This window comes from Chiloscyllium punctatum, chromosome 26, assembly GCF_047496795.1.
Source record: "Chiloscyllium punctatum isolate Juve2018m chromosome 26, sChiPun1.3, whole genome shotgun sequence".
NCBI lineage: Eukaryota > Metazoa > Chordata > Chondrichthyes > Orectolobiformes > Hemiscylliidae > Chiloscyllium > Chiloscyllium punctatum.
This window is the reverse complement of record NC_092764.1, coordinates 55,269,041-55,287,216: the sequence shown is the minus strand read 5'-3', so window position 1 is coordinate 55,287,216 and position 18,176 is coordinate 55,269,041. Positions and strand designations below refer to the sequence as shown.

Genomic DNA, 18,176 nt, shown 5'->3' with positions numbered 1-18,176 from the left:
ACATACTATATTAATGACATGATGACAAGATTTAATGTATGGTTGTGAAATTTGATGATGATATAAAGTAAGCAAGACAACTACCTATGGAGACTACAAACTGACACAAATAGTTTAAGTAAATGGATAGCAATTTGGCAGTTTATTGTGTGAAAATGTCAACTTGTCCATTTTGGCAAGAAGAATAAAAAAGCAGCATGCTATTTAAGTAGGGAAAGATTGGTGGCATAGAGGGATCTGGATATTTGATAAATGAATCACAAGATATTGGTATGCAACTAATTAGGAACACAATTAGAGCGTTGTTGCTTATTGAAAGGGGAATGGAATATAACAGTAGTGACGTTTTGCTACAATTGTACACTGAATTAGTGAGACGACTGGTAGAGAACTGTATACAGTTCTGCCTTCTTTATTTGGGAAAGTACATAATTACATTAAAAGCATTACATTACTGATTCCCAGGGATTATCCTGTGACCAAACGTTGAACAGATTGAGCTTGCGTTTAGAATATTGAGAGATAAGATGTATGACCAGAAGATAAAGGAGCAGAATGAAGTCATCAGCCCTTCAGGTCTGCTCCAGAATTCAATCAATGTTAGTATGTTTCTCGACCTCATTCTCCTAACTTCTCCCTCGTAAACCTTGATCCTCTTACCAATCAAGAATCTATCTCTGCCTTACATACATTCAATGACTTGGTCTCCACAGCCTTCTGCCACAATGGCTTCCACAGATTAACCAGCCTCCGGGAGACTGAAGAAATTCCTCTTCAGCTAAGTTCTAAAGGGTCTTCCCTTCACTTTGAGGCTGTGTCCTTGGGAACTAGCCTGTCCTACAAGTGGAAATATCTTCTCCACATCCACTCTATCCACGCCTCTTAGCATTCTGTATGCTTCAATCAGATCCTGCTTCCTCCTTCTAAACTCCACTAAGTACAGACCCAGAGTTTTCAACCATTTCTCACATGTCAATGTGACATATTTCCAGCCCTACCAGGGGGGGAGTTTGAGCTGGATCTGGTACTAGAAAATGAGGCAAGCCAAGTGAAGAATGTCAGATTGCTATTTCCCAATATTAAATTGGAAAAGGATAAAAATCAGTGAATAATTAGGATCCTGAACCGGAAAAGGTCTAAACATTGAACTGAATACATTGACTGAAAATGCATTTTGATAGATACAATAAAGGATGAAAAAAATGGGAGAATGTTGTGGTTCTGTTCGCCGAGCTGGGAATTTGTCTTGCAAACGTTTCGTCCCCTGTCTAGGTGACATCCTCAGTGCTTGGGAGCCTCCTGTGAAGCGCTTCTGTGCTGTTTCCTCCGGCATTTATAGTGGCCTGTCTCTGCCGCTTCCGGTTGTCAGTTCGCGCTTCACAGGAGGCTCCCAAGCACTGAGGATGTCACCTAGACAGGGGATGAAACATTTGCAAGACAAATTCCCAGCTTGGCGAACAGAACCACAACAACCCAAGCCCCTGAGCTACAAATCTTCTCCCAAACTTTGAAATGGGAGAATTTCAAAAGGGAGATTAACAGATTGCAAGCTAGGTACATACCCATGAGAAATACATATGGAGTATCCAAACCTAGAGAACACTGGACAATTAAGGATATCAATGAGAAAATAAAGAAGAGAAAGGAGGCATATGATGCATATTGGAATAATAACAACAATAGAAATCAGGAAGACTGTCTAAAATGCATGAGAGAGGCTAAGGCTACAGAAGGAAGCAAGGAAGCATGAGGAAAGATAGCAGGCTGTTCTAAAACAAATAGTAAAATGCTCTTCGAGCATGTTAACAGTAAAATATCAGAAAAGCATAGAGTAGGGCCCATAAGGAACAAACGGGATAAGCTGCTCACTGAAACAAAGAATATGGCAGAGGTACTAAATGAACATTTTGCACAAATTAGACGATGGTGACAATGGCCTAGTTGAAAACTTGGGTGTTGAGCAACTGAACAGTATAATGATAACGAAGAGATTTTAAAAAGGCTGGCAGCACACCAGGTAGAGAAGTCACCAGGCCAGGACGCAGTGAGAGAGTTAAAGGAGCAAATTGCAGAGCTGTTGAAAGAAATTTTCCAGGCCTTCCTGAAGACAGGATTAGTCCCAGGGTATTGTAGGATTATAAATGTGACACTGTTGTTTAAGAAAAGGACAAAGGGTAACTCAGGAAACTACAAACTGTCAGCTTGACCTCACTAGTGGGAAAACTGACACAGGACATAATACAGGATACAGTAAATACACACAGAAAAATCAATTAATACTAGACAGCAAACACGGCTTTGTTAAGGGGCAGTCATGTCTGACAAATTTAATTGAGTTCTTTGGCAAGGTGATACAGGCAGTGGATGAGGGGAGTGCTGTGTATGTTGTACATTTGAACTTTCAGAAAACATTTGATACAGTGCGACATGACAGATTGGTTAGCAAATTTCAAATGTTTGGGATTGATGGATCCTTTGTGGCATGGATTAGAAGTTGGCTGAAAGATAGGAAACAGGGTAAGTATAGATGGGCATTTCTCAGATTGGAGATGAATTGAAAGTGGTATTCCCCAAGGACTCGTACTGGGGCCTTGCTTTCTGATTTATATAAACAATTTGGAGATGGGTGTTGAGGGCAAAATCTCTAAATTTGCAGATGATACTAAGCTAGGGAGAATAGTGAATTGTGAGGATGATGCTGAATGATTTCAGATGGACATTGACAATTTGGCCAAATTTAGCCACCTGAAAAACAAATTTCAATGCAGAGAAATGTGAGGTAGAAATGCATTCTGGTAGAAAAAAACACAGAGACAACATAGGCTCAATGGTACAATTTTGAGAGGAGTATAGGATCCTTAGATTTATAAATAGAGGCTCAGAATATAAAAGCAAGGAAGTGATGCAACATGTCTACAAATCATTGGTCAGACCACATTTGGAGTATTGTGTGCAGTTCTCAGCATCTTATTTAATGAAGTATGTTAAAGTCCTGGAGAAAGTTCAAGGAAATTTACTGGAATGATACCAGGAATTAAGGATTTTAGATACAAGGAAAGATTAGAGAGATTGGCCTTATTCTCTTTGGAACAGAGAAGATCAAGAGGTGACCTTACTGAGGTGTTCAAAATTACAAATAGCTTTTTACAGGTTATAGAAGGATATTCTGTTTCCACTAGTTGGTATGTCAGTAACTCGGGGTCACAATTTCAATACTGTCAGCAAGAGAGCAAGGAATGAGAATAAGAAGAAACTTCTTTACACAGACAGTTGTTAGGATTTGGAGTGTGCTGTCTGGGAGGGTAGTGGAGGAGGATTCTTTATGAGGTTTCAAAGCAGAGCTGGATATATATTTGCAAGTGATAAAATTAGAGGACTACAGAGATAGGACTGGAGAATGGGACAAGCTGGGCAATTCTTTCAGGAGCCGGTGCAGATACACTTAGTCGAATGGCCTCCTTCTGCGCTGTTAAATTTTATGACAAGCCCTTCATCCCTGGGATCACTGTTATAAATTTCTGCTAGACACCCTCAAAGTCCAGCACATCCTTCTTTAGATACAGGGTACAAAACTGCTAACAATATTTCAAACACAGTCTGACTGTAGCCTAAAGTAGTCTCAGCAGCATATTTCTGTTTTTGGATTCTAGTCCTCATGAAATAAATGCTAACATTGCACTTGCCTTCCTAACTGCCAACTGAACCTACATATTAACCTTGAGAGTCCTAGTTCATGATTCTCTTAAGTCCCTTTGTGCTTTAGATTTTCAAAGCCTACCGCATTTAGAAAATTTGCCTCATCTTCCTACCAAAGTGCATAACCTCACACCTTCTGATATTGTATTCCATCTGCCACTTGTTTGCCAACTGTCTTAGCCTGTCCAAGTCCTTCTGCTGCCTCCCCGCTTCCCCAACACTACCTACCCTTCCACCTATTTATGTATTATCTGCAAACTTAGCAACAATGCCCTCAGTTCCTTCATTAAGATCATTAATATACAACATGAATAGCTGTAGTTCTAACACTGAATCCTGCTAGTCACCAGCTGCCATCCTGAAAAAGACCCCTTATCCTCATTCTCTGCTTTCTGCCAGTCAGCCAATCCTCTATTTATGCCATTACCTTGCCCCTAACTCCATGCGCTGTTATCTTATTTAGTAGCCTCCTGTGTAGCAGCTTGTCAAAGGCCTTCTAGAAATCCAAATGGATCACATCACTAGATCTCCTTTATCTAACTTGCTTGTTGCCTCTGCAAAGAATTCTAACAGATTTGTCAGGCATGGCCTCCCTTTGAGAAAGCCATGCTGACTCAGCTCTGTTTTACCATACACTTTCAAGTACTCTGCCATCCCATACTTAATAATGGAGCCTAAAATCTTAAAATTGACTGAGGTCAGGAAAACCAGCCTATAATTTCCTGTCTTCTCCTGCCTCTCTTCTTAAAGAGGGATGCTACATTAGCCTTATTCCAGTCCTCTGGGAGCTGCCCAGACTCCAGGGATTCCTGAAAATCACCACAAATGCATCTACACCTCTGCAGCTATCTCCTTCAGAACGCTGGAATGTAGTCCATCAGGTCTGGTTAATTTATCAGCCTTCAGACTTTTCAGCCTTTTTTGCAGCTTCTTCTTAGTGATGGCTACGACCAGCACCTCTGCCCTGACTCTCTCGAAGTTCTGGCATGCTGTTGATATCTTCTATAGTGAAAACTGATGTTAAGTACCTCCGACATTTCTTGGTTTCCTATTGCTTTTCCTCAAGCTTTATTTTCCAGTGGTTCAACGGCCACTACCTGCCTTGCTGGTAGTCATACCCTTGTGTCCCTGACCACTGACTGAATTCAAGATTGTTAATCTAAGTGGTGTGACTGCCTCTGAAAACACAGCATTCAGGTAATTCTTTGCCTCCTTTCCTTTATTTCAAAAAATATACTTTATTCGTATAAAAATCTCTTTGTATGTATTCATTGACACAATAGCAGTTCAGTTCTGCACAGTTGCATATCAACATAAAATGTTAGAATTTAACTATCCACAAAACCAAACACGTCTCTTCCAAATAAAACATTAATATTTACATATATTTGACATACTAGGAAATCCAATAATTGAAAGGACTCCCATTTAACTTCAGCAGGAAGACCTCAGGACGTGGTCTTTCCCCATTGCACCTTGGTGGCAGCTGCCCCAAGCTTTAGTGCACCCCTCGGGACATAGTCCTGGAGCTTGGAATGTGCCAATCTGCAATATTCGGTTGTCATCAATTCCTTGTTCTGGGGAGCCAGTGTTCGAAGCTCTGACTCCAACTCATCAACTATGAGCTGGATTTCCCCAAGCAACCAACACTTGTTACAGATGTGGTCATTACAAACAACATTGGAATGTACTAGCTCCCACATCACACAGTTACAACACATCACCTGGTCTGGCATTTTAAGTATTTAGTTCTTAATTTGAGTTTTAAAAATTTTGTAGTGGTCTTTTAGTTTGTATCCTGTGAATATTCCCCCAATTTACCTTCAATATAAAAATAACCTTTTTTTTTGTTTTTTTTAAAATCTCTTTTGGCAATTCAGAACAGAGGGGATGGAAGCTAGGATAGTTGCATGCTCCTATTGCAGGATGTGGGAGGTAAGGGTCAGCACTAGTGTCCCTGCTGACTTCATCTGCGAGAAGTGCACCCAACACCCCACAGACCACATTAAGGAACTGGAGCTGGAACAGGATGAATTTTGGATCATTCAGGAGGTTCAAGGGGTGATAGAGTGGGGTAATAGGGAGGTAGTCACATCCAAATTACAGGATAATGGTAGCTAGGTGACCGTCAAGACAGAGAAAGGGAATAGGCGGTCAGTACAAGGAAACCCAGTGGCCATTCCCCTCATAATAAGTATACCGCTTTGGATAATGTTGGCGGAGATGACCTACCAGGAGAAAGCCACAAAGGCCAGGTCTCTGGCACTGAGCTGGTTCTGTGGCTCAGAAGGGAAGGGGGGAGAATAGGAGAGTAATAGTGATAGGAAATTCAATGGTTAGAGGAACAGACAGGAAATTGTGTAGTCGCAAATGAGACTCCCGGATGGTATGTTTCCTCCCGGATGCCAGGGTCAGGGATGTCTCGGATCGAGTCTAATGGATTTTCAAGGGGGAGGGTGAGCAGCCAGAATTCGTGGTACACATCGGTACCAATGGCATAGCTAAGGAAAGGAATGAGGACCGGCAAAGTGAATACAAGGAGTTCGGTTGGAAGCTAAAAGTCAGGACGATCACAGTAGTAGTCCCAGGATTGCTACTGGTGCCATGGGTTAGTGAGGCGCAGAACAGTGAGCAAGTGCAGATGAACATGTGATTGCAGAGCTGGTGTAGAAGGGAGGGATCAGATATGTGACCATTGGGATACCTTCTGGTGAAGATGGGACCTGTACGAAGAGAACGGGTTGCATCTGAACTGAAGGGGTACCATTATTCTGGACGGGAGGTTTGCAAGAGCTCTTTGGGAAGGTTTAAACTAGTTTGGCAGAGGGATGGGAACTGGAGCTATGGATCTGAGGATGGGGTTGCCGGTGAACAGGCAGATACAGCTTGCAGAGAGTCTGTGAGGAAGGACAGACAGTTGATAGGGCAAAGTTGCAGTCAGTGTGATGGGTTGAAGTTGGGCTACTTTAACGCAAGAAGTGTCAGGAATAAGGGTGATGAACTTAGAGCATGGATCAGTACTTGGAGCTACGATGGTGCGGCTATTACAGAGACTTGGATATCACAGGGGCAGGAATGGTTGTTGGCTGTTCCGGGGTTTAAATGTTTCAGAAGGAACAGGGAGGAAGGTAAAAGAGGGGGGGAAATGGCATTGCTAATTAGGGATAGTATAACCCTGCAGAAAGGGAGGTCTTTGAAGAGGGTTTGTTTACTGAGTCATAATGGGTGCAAGTCAGAAACAGGAAAGGAACAGTCACTTTATTGGGAGTTTGCTATCGATGCCCCAACAGTAACAGAGACATGGATGAGCAGATCGGGAGGCAGATTTTGGAAAGGTGCAGAAGTAACAGGGTTATTGTCAGGGGTGACTTCAACTTCCCTAATATTGGTTGGAACCACCTTAGTGCAAATAGTTTCGATGGTGCAGACTTTGCCAGGTGTGGCAGGAAGGATTCCTGACCTTAATATGTAGATAGGCCAACTAGAGGGGAGGCCATATTGGTTTTGGTACTTGGCATTGAACCAGGTCAGGTGTCAGATCTCTCAGTGGGAGACCATTTCTGTGATCGTGATCACAATTCCTTGGCATTTACTATAGTCATGGAGAGGGAGAGAAACAGACAGTAAGGAAAAGTATTTAATTGGGGGAAGGGGAATTACAATGCTATTAGGCAGGAACTGTGGAGCGTAAATTGGGAACAGATATTCTCAGGGAAATGCACAACAGAAATGTGGAGGTGGTTTAGGCAGCACTTGCTGGAAGTGCTGGATAGGTTTGTCTCACTGAGGCAAGGAAGGGATAGTAGGGTGAAGGAATCTTGGATGACAAGAGATGTGGAAAATCTAGTCAAGAGGAAGAAGAAAGCTTACTTAAGGTTGATGAAGCAAGGATCAGACAGGGTTTTAAAAGGTTACAATGCAGCCATGAAGGGACTGAAGAATGGACTCAGAAGAGCTAGAAGGGGGCATGAAAAAGCCTTGGCGGGGAGGATTTAAGGAAAGCCCAAGGCATTCTACACTTATGTGAGGAACAAAAGGATGGCCAGAGTGAGGGATACAGAATTGGCTGGCCCATTGAAAATAGAGGTGGTAGTTGATAGAAAGTATTCAGCCTGGAGCACAGTGACCAGTGGTGTTCTGCAGGGAGCTGTTCTAGGTCCTCTGCTTTTTCATATTTTTATAAATGACTTGGAGGAGAAAGTGGAAGGGTGGGTTAATAAGTTTGCTGATGATATGAAGGTTGGTGAAGTTGTGAATTGTGTGGATTGCTGTTGTAGGTTGTAAAGGGACACTGATAGAGTGCAAATCTGGGCTGAGAAATGGCAGATGGAGATCAACCTGGAAAAGTGCGAAGTGATTCGTTTTGGAAGGTCAAATTTGAATGTAGATTGCAGGTTTAAAGGCAGGATTCTTGGTAGTGTGGAGAAACAGAGGGATCTTGGGGTCCATGTCCATTGGTCTCTCAAAGCTGCCACCCAATTTGAATGGCTTGTTAAGAAGGTGTATGGTGTGTTGGCTTTCATTAACAGGAGGATTGAGTTTAAAAGCTGCAAGGTTATGCTGCAACTCTATAAACCCAGGTTAGACCACGCTTGGAATATTGTGGTCAGTTCTGGTCACCTCATTATAGGAAGGATGTGGAAGCTTTAGAGAGGGTGCAGAGGAGATTTACCAGAATGTTGCTTGGACTACAGGGAATGTCTAATGAAGGTAGGTTGAGGGAGTGAAAAAGGATGAGAGGTGACTTGATAGAGGTGTATAAGATGATGACAGGCATAGGTAGAGTAGACAGCCAGAGACTTTTTCCCAGGGCAGAAATGGTTATCATGAGGGGGCATCATTTTAAGGTGATTGGAGGAAGGTTTAGCGGCGATGTCAGAGGTAGATTCTTTACACAGAGTGGTGAATGTGTGAAATTCATTGCTAGCAATGGTAGTAGAGTCAGATACTTTAGGGACATTTAAGTAACACTTGGATAGGCACATGGAGTGTGCACATGGAGTAAAATGAAGGGTATGTAGGTTAGTTAGATCTTAGATTAGGATAAAAGGTCGGCACAACACAGGCCGAAGGGCCTGTACTGTGTTGTACTGTTCTATGTTCAACCAATAATAGATAGTCAAATTAGTAGCTATTACCAACCCAATGAACTTACAGTTAACTTGTGATGTCACCTTTATGCCAGGCCCCTGATTCTGAGCTTTAATTTATTAGGTTAAAAAAACCTTACCATTTAGGAGACAAAAAAAAGTAAGCAAAAAACACCCCTTCCCCTCTGTACCTAATTCCCACATTGTCTCCAAGTTCCTCAAACTAAATACTCATGAGGTCTGTGTCTCACTTTGGATGTGATCTCTCCTTCCTGACCTTGCAAAGCTTATCATATTGAAATATAGAACATAAGACTGGACTGCCAGGTTGGTTGCTGAAAGAATGTTTCCTCTTGTGGGAGAGACTAGAACTAGTTGTAGGGTCCTGAGGCAGAAGATGTGGTGGTTCTTGCAGTAGGTGGGTGGATTTGATTTGCTGGTGGAGGTAGCCCAGGATTTGCATGTCCTTGGGGAAGTGGGAGGAGAAGATGAAGTGATTGGCCACAGGGCGGTGGGATTCATTGGTGTGTGTAGACCAAAGATGTTTCCTGAACCACTCTACGAATTGGTGCTTGGTCTCCCCATTGTAGAGGAGACCACATCGACAGCAATGGATGCAGTAAACAAGGTGGCAAGATATGCAGGAAAATCTCTGTCAGATTTGAAATGATCCTTTAGGGCCTTGGACTGAGGTGAGGGGGGGTTGGGGGGGGCGGTAATGAGGTGTGGGTGCAAGTGTTGCACCTCATATAGTGTCAGGGGAAGGTGCCGGGTGTGGAGGGTGGGTTGGTGGGGAGCGTGGACATAATGAGGGAGTTGCAGAGGGAATGGTCTCTGTGGAAGAGAGATAGGGGTGGAGAGGGAAATATATTTTTGGTGGTGTTGTCTGACTGGAGGTGGCAAAAATTGCAGAGGATAATGCACTGCATCTGGAGATGCATGGGGTGGAATGTGTGAACTAAGTTTGAAGTTGATTCAACCTCCTTGTGCGAGCACGAAGTAGCACCAATACAGTCATCAAAGTAGCACAGGGAAAGGTGAGGGATGGTGCCAGCATAGCTATGGAAGAGGGACTATTCCATATATCCTACGAATAGGCAGGCATGATGGGGCCCATGCAGGTGCCCATGGCTACCCCTCTTGTATAGTAAGTGTGAGGATTCGAAGAAGAAATTGTTGAGGATGAGGACCAGTTCTGCCAATCAAATGAGTGTGCCGGTGGAGGGGGACTGGTTGAGCTGGTGGGAGATGAAGAAACAGAGAGCTCTTAGGCCTCATGGGAGATGGAAGTGTATGGGGACTGGATGAAGTTTTGGGGCCTGGGGAAATCAAAAGTCACGGAGGAGGCGGAGGGCGTGGGTGGTGTCCTGGATATGCATAGAGAGTTAATGGATCATAGGGGACAAGGCAGAGTTGAGGTATGAGGAGATAAGTATGGTGGGCAGGAGCAGGTAGAAACAATCGGTTGACCGTGGTAGTCAGGTTTGTGGAGTGTGGGGAAGAGTAGAACCAGGCGGTGTGGCATTGGGGAACTACGAGGTTGGAGGCTATAGATGGGAGCTCCCCTGAGGTGATTAGTTGTGGATGGTTGAAAGTCATCCATCGTATCCATCTATTCCATTTCTTGAAAACTATCTCCATGCTCCTCATAATTCTCAATACTGCCCCGTTTTCTATTAATCTATCAATTTAAAATTTCCCTGTGCATCCAAGAATAGTTTTATTAATATAGATCAAGAGAAACAGTATTCCTAGTAGAAACTCCATTATACACCTTACTCCAGTCTGAAATACAACCCTTTACCATAACTGTTTCCTCTCAGTCAGCTTGCTTTATATTCAATTTGCTGTGCTGATGTTTGCTGTCTAGTTTATCTCTTTGTTTTTGCTTTCAGATGTTAGCTATTGTGATCCTGCTATTTACCCCTCCTATAGACACATTTATTGTTTATTTTACTTTTCCTAGTACCACTGTCTTTGATCTTACATCATGAGCCCTTCTGGCATTTAATCGCTCCTGTTTTTTACCCTATCACGGGCTTTCCCTTTTATCCTGGAACTCAATCTCTCCCCTTTCATTTGTTTGAAAATTACAGTCGCTCTAACTTGTCCCAGTTCTGATTAAAAGATTATCCACCTGAAATGTCATCTGAAATTTTCTTTTAAACTTGGGAGCATATTTAGTTCCCAACCTCCAAAGAACGTGCTGCAAGACCACATTGCAATCGGCCTGAAGGTAGCCTCTTAATTGCCATCACTGGGCTCTCCACTGAAGGACAGAAAATGGACACTCCACTTTCCCATCCAAATCAGAGGGTCACTGTGAGAGGTGGCCACTGGAAGCAGCAGGGATAGTGAGAAGGGAAGGGAAACCAGGTTCTCCTGTGGCCAAGGAGGCAGGCCCCAGTGTTGGTAAGGAAACCCTTTCTGGCGCTAGCATTAAAGCAGCAGAGGGAGGCAACTGCTACTATTGGTGGACACTTCCTTGGGGCTTGGAGTTTCTGCCTCCACCAGCTTTCACTTTTCCAGGAGACTGCCTCACGTAGCTGGTTATGTCGCCTTACAGCTGAACAATTGTTCAAAATGCCAGCTGCTTCGGTGGATGGCTCTCACTTGGGCCTTCAGCTTGCTAAATTTGCCAAATCACTCTGGTCAGCAAGCGATTAAGCACTGTGAATCTTCCTTAATGGCAGAATCATGTCAGTGAGCCATCTGGACACAGCTCCTAGTATTCATGAGGGGCTGGTGAAAATCCTGCTTGCTAACGTTATTTCTCTCCATTCAGATTCTGCCAGAACTACAAGGTATTTCTAGTATTTCTTTCAATAATTCAGATTTCAGCATCTACAGAATTTACTTCAGTAAATGTTTCACCTGTCATCAGCTTACTTTGATTTGATGTTGAAGTTCTTGCCAAGTGCTACATGTCGAATTGATTTGCTTCTTCCAATAGATAAAACCAGTGTCACCATGTCAGAGTCAAACCCTGCAAATGACAAAAAGATAAATTAAACTCTATCATCCCTTTGTCCTAGTCAAGTTACTGCTATGGAGAGTCACCTACCATTGTCTGACAAGTCCAGGCTACTGATGGCACTAGCATCAATAATATGGTCCTGGATCACCTGCGCACCAGCTGATCTTAACTACAAGAGAAGCAAAAGGAACAGTTTGTGTTCAAATGCTGCAAGCAATTCATTGTGTCAACAGATTTCAAGCTGTGTTTTCTGTACAGATTTGTAGTGCCCAATGGAGATGAGAGCTGATGACTGCCCCCACTGAAGATGATAGGACAAAGTTAATAGCTGGGAAACATTTATCCCCACAGGAAGGGATTGAAATCTGGTGAATCCCTTCCTCTTTGGGACACTCACACTAATTTCAGTGGTGGCTGTACATGAAAAGATCTGAACTGGTCAATCTGTTGGAAAAAAAACTGCAGCCCAAAAATCTACTGAAGAGAGGGGCAAGAACAAAATAACTATGAAATGAGACTGTGGAATAGACACCGCACAACAATCGCCACACAGGAATGTTCCTTCCCAGTCAGGGAGCACTTCAGCGGTCAAGGACATTCAGCTTCTGATCTTCGGGTAAGCATCCTCCAAAGCGGCCTTCAAGATACACAACAATGTAGAATCGCTGAGCAGAAACCGATAGCCAAGTTCCATACCTACAAAGACGGCCTCAACCATGATCCCGGGTTTATGTCGCGCTACATGTGACCCCACCACACTGTCCTGTACCTGTAAAATCTTTCTTACTGTCCTGTTTTGACACCATCACCTTGATAAATTGTTATGATCTCTCTACCTTAATTATACATTTCTGAATTACTTATTACTTTGGTTAGACCCTTGGCCTGTGACTCTTAAACTACTATGTTATTCCAGTCAAATAAAAACAGAAAGAATTGCAGACACTGTAAATCAGGATCAGAGGCAAAGGTTGCCGAGGGTGCTTAGCGAGTGTGCTGGCATCTGTGAAGAAAACTCAGAGTTAGCATTTCTTTTTCCTGTGATCCTTCCTCTGGATTTTTTTCACAGATCTTTCTGGGCTTTTCCTGTGGCTTCTGTTTTTGTTCCATGTTATTCCAGTCATTTGGTTTGTCTCCAGCACGACCTTATTTTTAATTTTTTGTAGTTATCTCTCTGAAGGTCATCCCTTCAGTTACTATTCAGCTATTGACACTTTACTCAACCATCTAACATTCTTGATCATCTGCAGAGACTTATTATTTGACGCTGCTCTCACTCCATTTACATGATCTTTTGATCTCTCTGCCCTTGATCTCTCTGCTCATAAATTCCGTGTTGTGTGTTTCCCTCTCACTAGACCTGACAAAGGGGCTACGAAAGCTTTTGATTTCAAATAAGCCTGTTACACTATAACCTGATGTCGTATAATTTCTCACTAAGTCTCCACTGCTCGAGGGTCGAGAATTGTAAAGATATCATAGAAATTCTTCCTCAACTTCCTCTTCCAACTTAAATGTGAATTTTGAAACATTGTCCCCTAAGTTTTGATGCCCCATAAGGGGATATGTTCTTGCAGCATCCACTCATCAAACGCCCTTATAGAATATTGTATGTTTCAAAAGATCACCTCACTTCCTTTGAAATTCCAATGAATACAGGCCCAACTTGGTCAAACCTGAGAGAGCCTCTTCATCCCAGGAAGCCTAATCAATGTTTTTTGAACTGCCTCAAATACAAGTAAGGAGACCAAAGTGGCAGACAATACTCTAGGTGCAATCTTGCCAATGCCTTGCATAGCTTTTTTAAAGATGCCTCTACGTTTATACTTCAACCCTTTGTAATGAAGGCCAACATTCCATTTGCCTTCCTAATTATCTGCTATACCTGCTTGCTGATGTCTTGTAATCGTAAGGACACCCACACACCTGTATCACAGCATGTTGCAATCTCTGTGTAAACAATATTCTGCTTTTCTTTCCCAAAGTGGACACACTTTTTTCCTACATTATGCATCAGCTGCCAAATTCTTGTCAATATAATTAACCTATGTATATCCCTTTGAAGACTCCGTGTTTTCCTCATAACTACCTATCAGCACATCTTGCTAAAATCAAACCAAACCCCGAACTGGGAGAATTGGCCACTCCCCTTTCATTGTAAAAGTGTTTTAAAAGAAAGATTTACAAGCTTTCTCAAATAGCTATTTCCAGACATATCGGAACCTTTGCCTTTACAACCTCTTTTGAAAAAAACAAGACCAACATAACCTTGCTAAAGGAGCAGCATCGTCCATAGTTCCAACACAAACTTTGTCCCCCGAATTAAACTGTTTCACTCACTTAGAGAAGGTGAGTGGCTGGCACTGGCATTCCTGCTGCCATTTCACCCTTCCTCCAGGTCTGGAAATATCAGCTTTAATCTGGTGTGGAGTCTTCTCCCTATCAGCAACTCTGCTCGAGCTATCCCTGTTGTTGTGGGGTGGTCTTATAATCGAACAGGAGTTGGGACAGTTTGTATTTGGATTTGGTTTGATTTTAGCAAGATGTGCTGGTAGGTAGGACAGTTATGAGGAAAACACAGAGTCTTCAAAAGGGATATACATAGGTTAATTATATTGACAAGAATGTAAGCCTGCCTTCAATTTTTGAACCCTACTTCCACCAGACCACTGGACGATGGATGGTATGCAGTTACCCTTATGTGCCGAATGCCATTTGATTTCAGGAAATATTCAAATTCCCTGCTAGTAAATGACATCCCACTGTCAGTGGCCAACATTTCTGGGAGTCTGTGTAAAGCAAACGATGCCCACAGCTTTTCAATCATCATCCCTGAGTTTGCCAAACAAACTTTGTGCACATCCAACTACTTTGAATGGGTGCCCACAATGACCAGGAACATTGAGCCCATGAAAGAACTGGCATACTTGACATGCAACTGAGTCCAGGGTTTATCCGACCATTCCCACAATTTTTGTCCTTGTTGAAAATCTGGGCACTGTCCCACCAATGCAGCTATGTTGGCATCTAACCTAGCCACTAGACATAGCTTCTCACGAGCATCTTCATCTTGGAAACCCCTGGATGACTCTGATGAAGTTTGGCCAGTATCTGGTGGCAACCTTTATGGGACAATCACCCTTGCTCCCCATAGCAACATTCCATTCTCAGTGCCATTGAATTAACAGCACAGAGGCTAGTATCCCGTCACGAAGTCACCCTTTATTTACTTGTGCATAGTACACTGGCTGTGGTCAGCCAGCTTGGATTCAATCCCCTGAAGTGTGGATTTACTAAATCTTTTTTTTTTGTCAGTCACTTGAACTGAGGAGACTCTAATCTTTTTTTTAAAATATAAATTCCCACACTACCACCTAACAGTGGTAGTGCTTACTCATTCCCCAGCACAATGGGTGGGTGGAGTGAGTGAGCGTGAGCGTGAGCGTGTGCGTGTGCGTGTGCGTGTGCGAGAGCGTGTGCGAGAGCGTGTGCGTGTGCGAGAGAGTGTGCGTGCGTGTTGGTGTCAGATACAGTGAAGAACAATGAACGCAGAATCTCCTGTTTATAATGGTCAGACAGGGCTTTCCTGATTGGCTCAGGTTAACAACCCCAATCAATGACCTCATAATCAACAAGGTCCACCTGGTTCTAATCAATATACTTTCATACTTGACAGGGCAAACATTTCATGATTTTATGCTATTGTTTCTGTTAATGCACCTGATTTTCTCCTTGTGAATTGCTGCATTGAAAAAATGCAAACTCACTGAATCAATAATAAATATTACAAGGGTTGGCTAGGGCGTCTACATGTTTATGGCCTTATGGGGTGAAATGAGGAAAAAAACTTTCTACACAAAAAAGAAAATCTCCACAAGAAATACAAGATCCTAATCTGAGGGCACAGCTTTTTATTCATTACCTCACAGTTGCTGAGATCCAGATGTACATCACAGATGTGAGTGTTACAGGCCAGGCCCTGAAGAATGGCTCTGTAGAGTACAATAAAAGGCTTTTAGCAAAACAACTTGCCATTAAATATCATACAGACTCAATCAAAGGACTGTCTGAGGAAAAAGCAGGGTGTTATTATGTCTCACGGAATTTGTTTGACTGTCTTTGGCAGTCGTACTGTAATTTTAGAGTTTGTCATGAAATCTGGCCTCACTTTTTTTGATTAGATTAGATTACTTACAATGTGGAAACAGGCCCTTCAGCCCAACAAATCCACACCGACCTTCCGAACAGCAACCCACCCAGACCCATTCCCCTACATTTACCCCTTCACCTAACACTACGGACAATTTAGCATGGTCAATTCACCTAACCTGCATATCTTTGGACTGTGGGAGGAAACCGGAGCACCAAACAGACACGGGGAGAATGTGCAGACTCCACACAGACAGTTGCCCGAGGCGGGAATTGAATCTGGGTCTCTGGCGCTGTGAGGCAGCAGTGCTAACCACTGTGCCACTATGCCGCCCCTTTGTTTTCTCAAGATTGCACTGGGTGGGGCAATGATCATTTTCAGAAACAATCCCATAGCTTGAGATGGGCTTGATGAATTTTCTGCTGTTTATCTCATTTTCTCTGCTCCTATTATTCTGATGCTGGGAGAACAGGAGTCACATTTTTAAAATGCATATCAAGGTTGCAAGAGCCTGATTAGCTGGAGTTTAATTATTGTTGTAATCTAATAGAGGCATTAAAAAATAGACAGAGAAATTGGTCTTCTGGCAGGAGAATTCAGCATTAGATAACATATTATTAGAATACAGTAAATGGCTAGAATATGAGGAGTTGAGTGGATGTTTAGTAAGGGAGGGATGCTGTGCAGTGTGGAGCATGCTGGGGAGACATGGAGTACTGGACAGTATTGTGGACAAGCTGGGTGAGGGATGCAAAGCAAGGGGATAAAGGAAGGTACTAATGGAAAAAAGGGGAAGGAGAACTGTTGGGTGGAAGAGGCGGCTGTTGTTTTCTGAACTCTCTCAAACCATTGTTCTCTACCTTCCTGCTGTCTCTCTAGTTTAGAAAGAAAGCCACTGCTGGCCCAGCTGTCAGAATTCAGCAGTTCCTCTGCCCCAGTCGATGTAAAATTAATTACTGCTTTTAGAATGAATTAGAATTACAGTGTCACATTTCAAAAGTTTTACTGATCAATAAAACATACAGTACCTTACTGCTTCCAGTGGTAGCTTGATACCAGACAGTGTAACGCACTTTAATGATAAACAGTTACTGAAGAACTGCTTCAATGAAGCGGGGACTTCCCGAGTTTTCCTGCGAGAGAGAAGGCTTTGCACTCAACTAAAATCAATATTGAACATGTTACACCAAAGAATCTGGGAGATTTTCAAACTTGTCATCAGATATTTAATGATTAAACATCCACTAAAGAAATCAATACAACTGCAAATGGAACAGTTTGCAACAAGTCTGATGGCTAATTGGCAAGTGAAAAATCTACCCCAATAAAATAGGCTCATAAAATGAAACAGAATTCAGTGACAGCTTCTCAAAAAAATGATCACACATACAACTTGCCTACAGTTAACACACACTCTTTTGCATTCTCTGGGTAATTATTTGTCAGGGTTAATTTGAGCTTTTCTCATGTCAACTTCTGTTGGTTTTCCAATTTAACACACCTTTTTCTTCTATGAATTCTTATATACCAAGAACCATCCCAAAGACCACAAGCTACAAATCCAAGTCCTCAAATGATAGGGCAAGTGAGTTAAGATTCACAAGTGATGACCATACAATAGGCAATAGAGTCATTTCTGTAATTCACCTTGTTTCATGGTTCTGATCTCAAGGCCAGAACTAAATGCACAGTTTGGGAGGTGAACTTTGTGAGAAAGTGACTGACTGTCATTTATTCATTCAAACTGAGGTTTTAATAGGAGGTATAATCTAAATGACCTCAGGCCTGGCATTAGAAAAAAAAAGTGGAAATAATGAGAGGACAAGAATCATTCCAATTGCATATTTATAGGGTGGAATAATACATTTGGTTCTGATGTAGAAGCAAGCCATTCAGCCCAACAAATCTGCTCCGCCATTCAATGAGATCATGGCTGATCTGATAATCTTCAACTTCATTTTCCTTCCTTATTCCCACAAACTTTGATGTTTTTTATTCATTCATGGGCCAGTGTTTATTGCCTGTCCCTAATTGGGTCAACTAGATTGCTGTGGATCTGGAGTCACAAGTTGGCCAGACCAGGTAAGGATGGCAGATTTCCTTCCCGAAAGCATATCAGTGAAAATCAACAATGGATTCACGGTCACCGTTAGACTCTTCATTCCAGATTTTTGTTGAATTCAAACTCCATCATCTGCCATGGTGGGATTTGAACCCAGATCACACCAGAATATTACTTGGGTCTTTGGATTAATAGTCCTGC

At 42.6% G+C, this 18,176-nt stretch overlaps 1 protein-coding gene across 1 annotated transcript in view; it reads right to left on the bottom strand.

Moving 5' to 3' along the window:
* carmil2 (capping protein regulator and myosin 1 linker 2) overlaps positions 1 to 18,176 on the bottom strand; it is a 197,408-nt gene that overhangs the window by 80,458 nt on the left and 98,774 nt on the right. Inside the window, exons 16-19 of the mRNA XM_072547440.1 lie at positions 16,942 to 17,046; positions 15,686 to 15,755; positions 11,851 to 11,932; positions 11,676 to 11,772 (exon numbers count right to left, since the gene is read on the bottom strand). Coding sequence (XP_072403541.1) covers positions 11,676 to 11,772; positions 11,851 to 11,932; positions 15,686 to 15,755; positions 16,942 to 17,046 — 354 coding nt within the window. The remainder of the gene's footprint in view (positions 1 to 11,675; positions 11,773 to 11,850; positions 11,933 to 15,685; positions 15,756 to 16,941; positions 17,047 to 18,176) is intronic.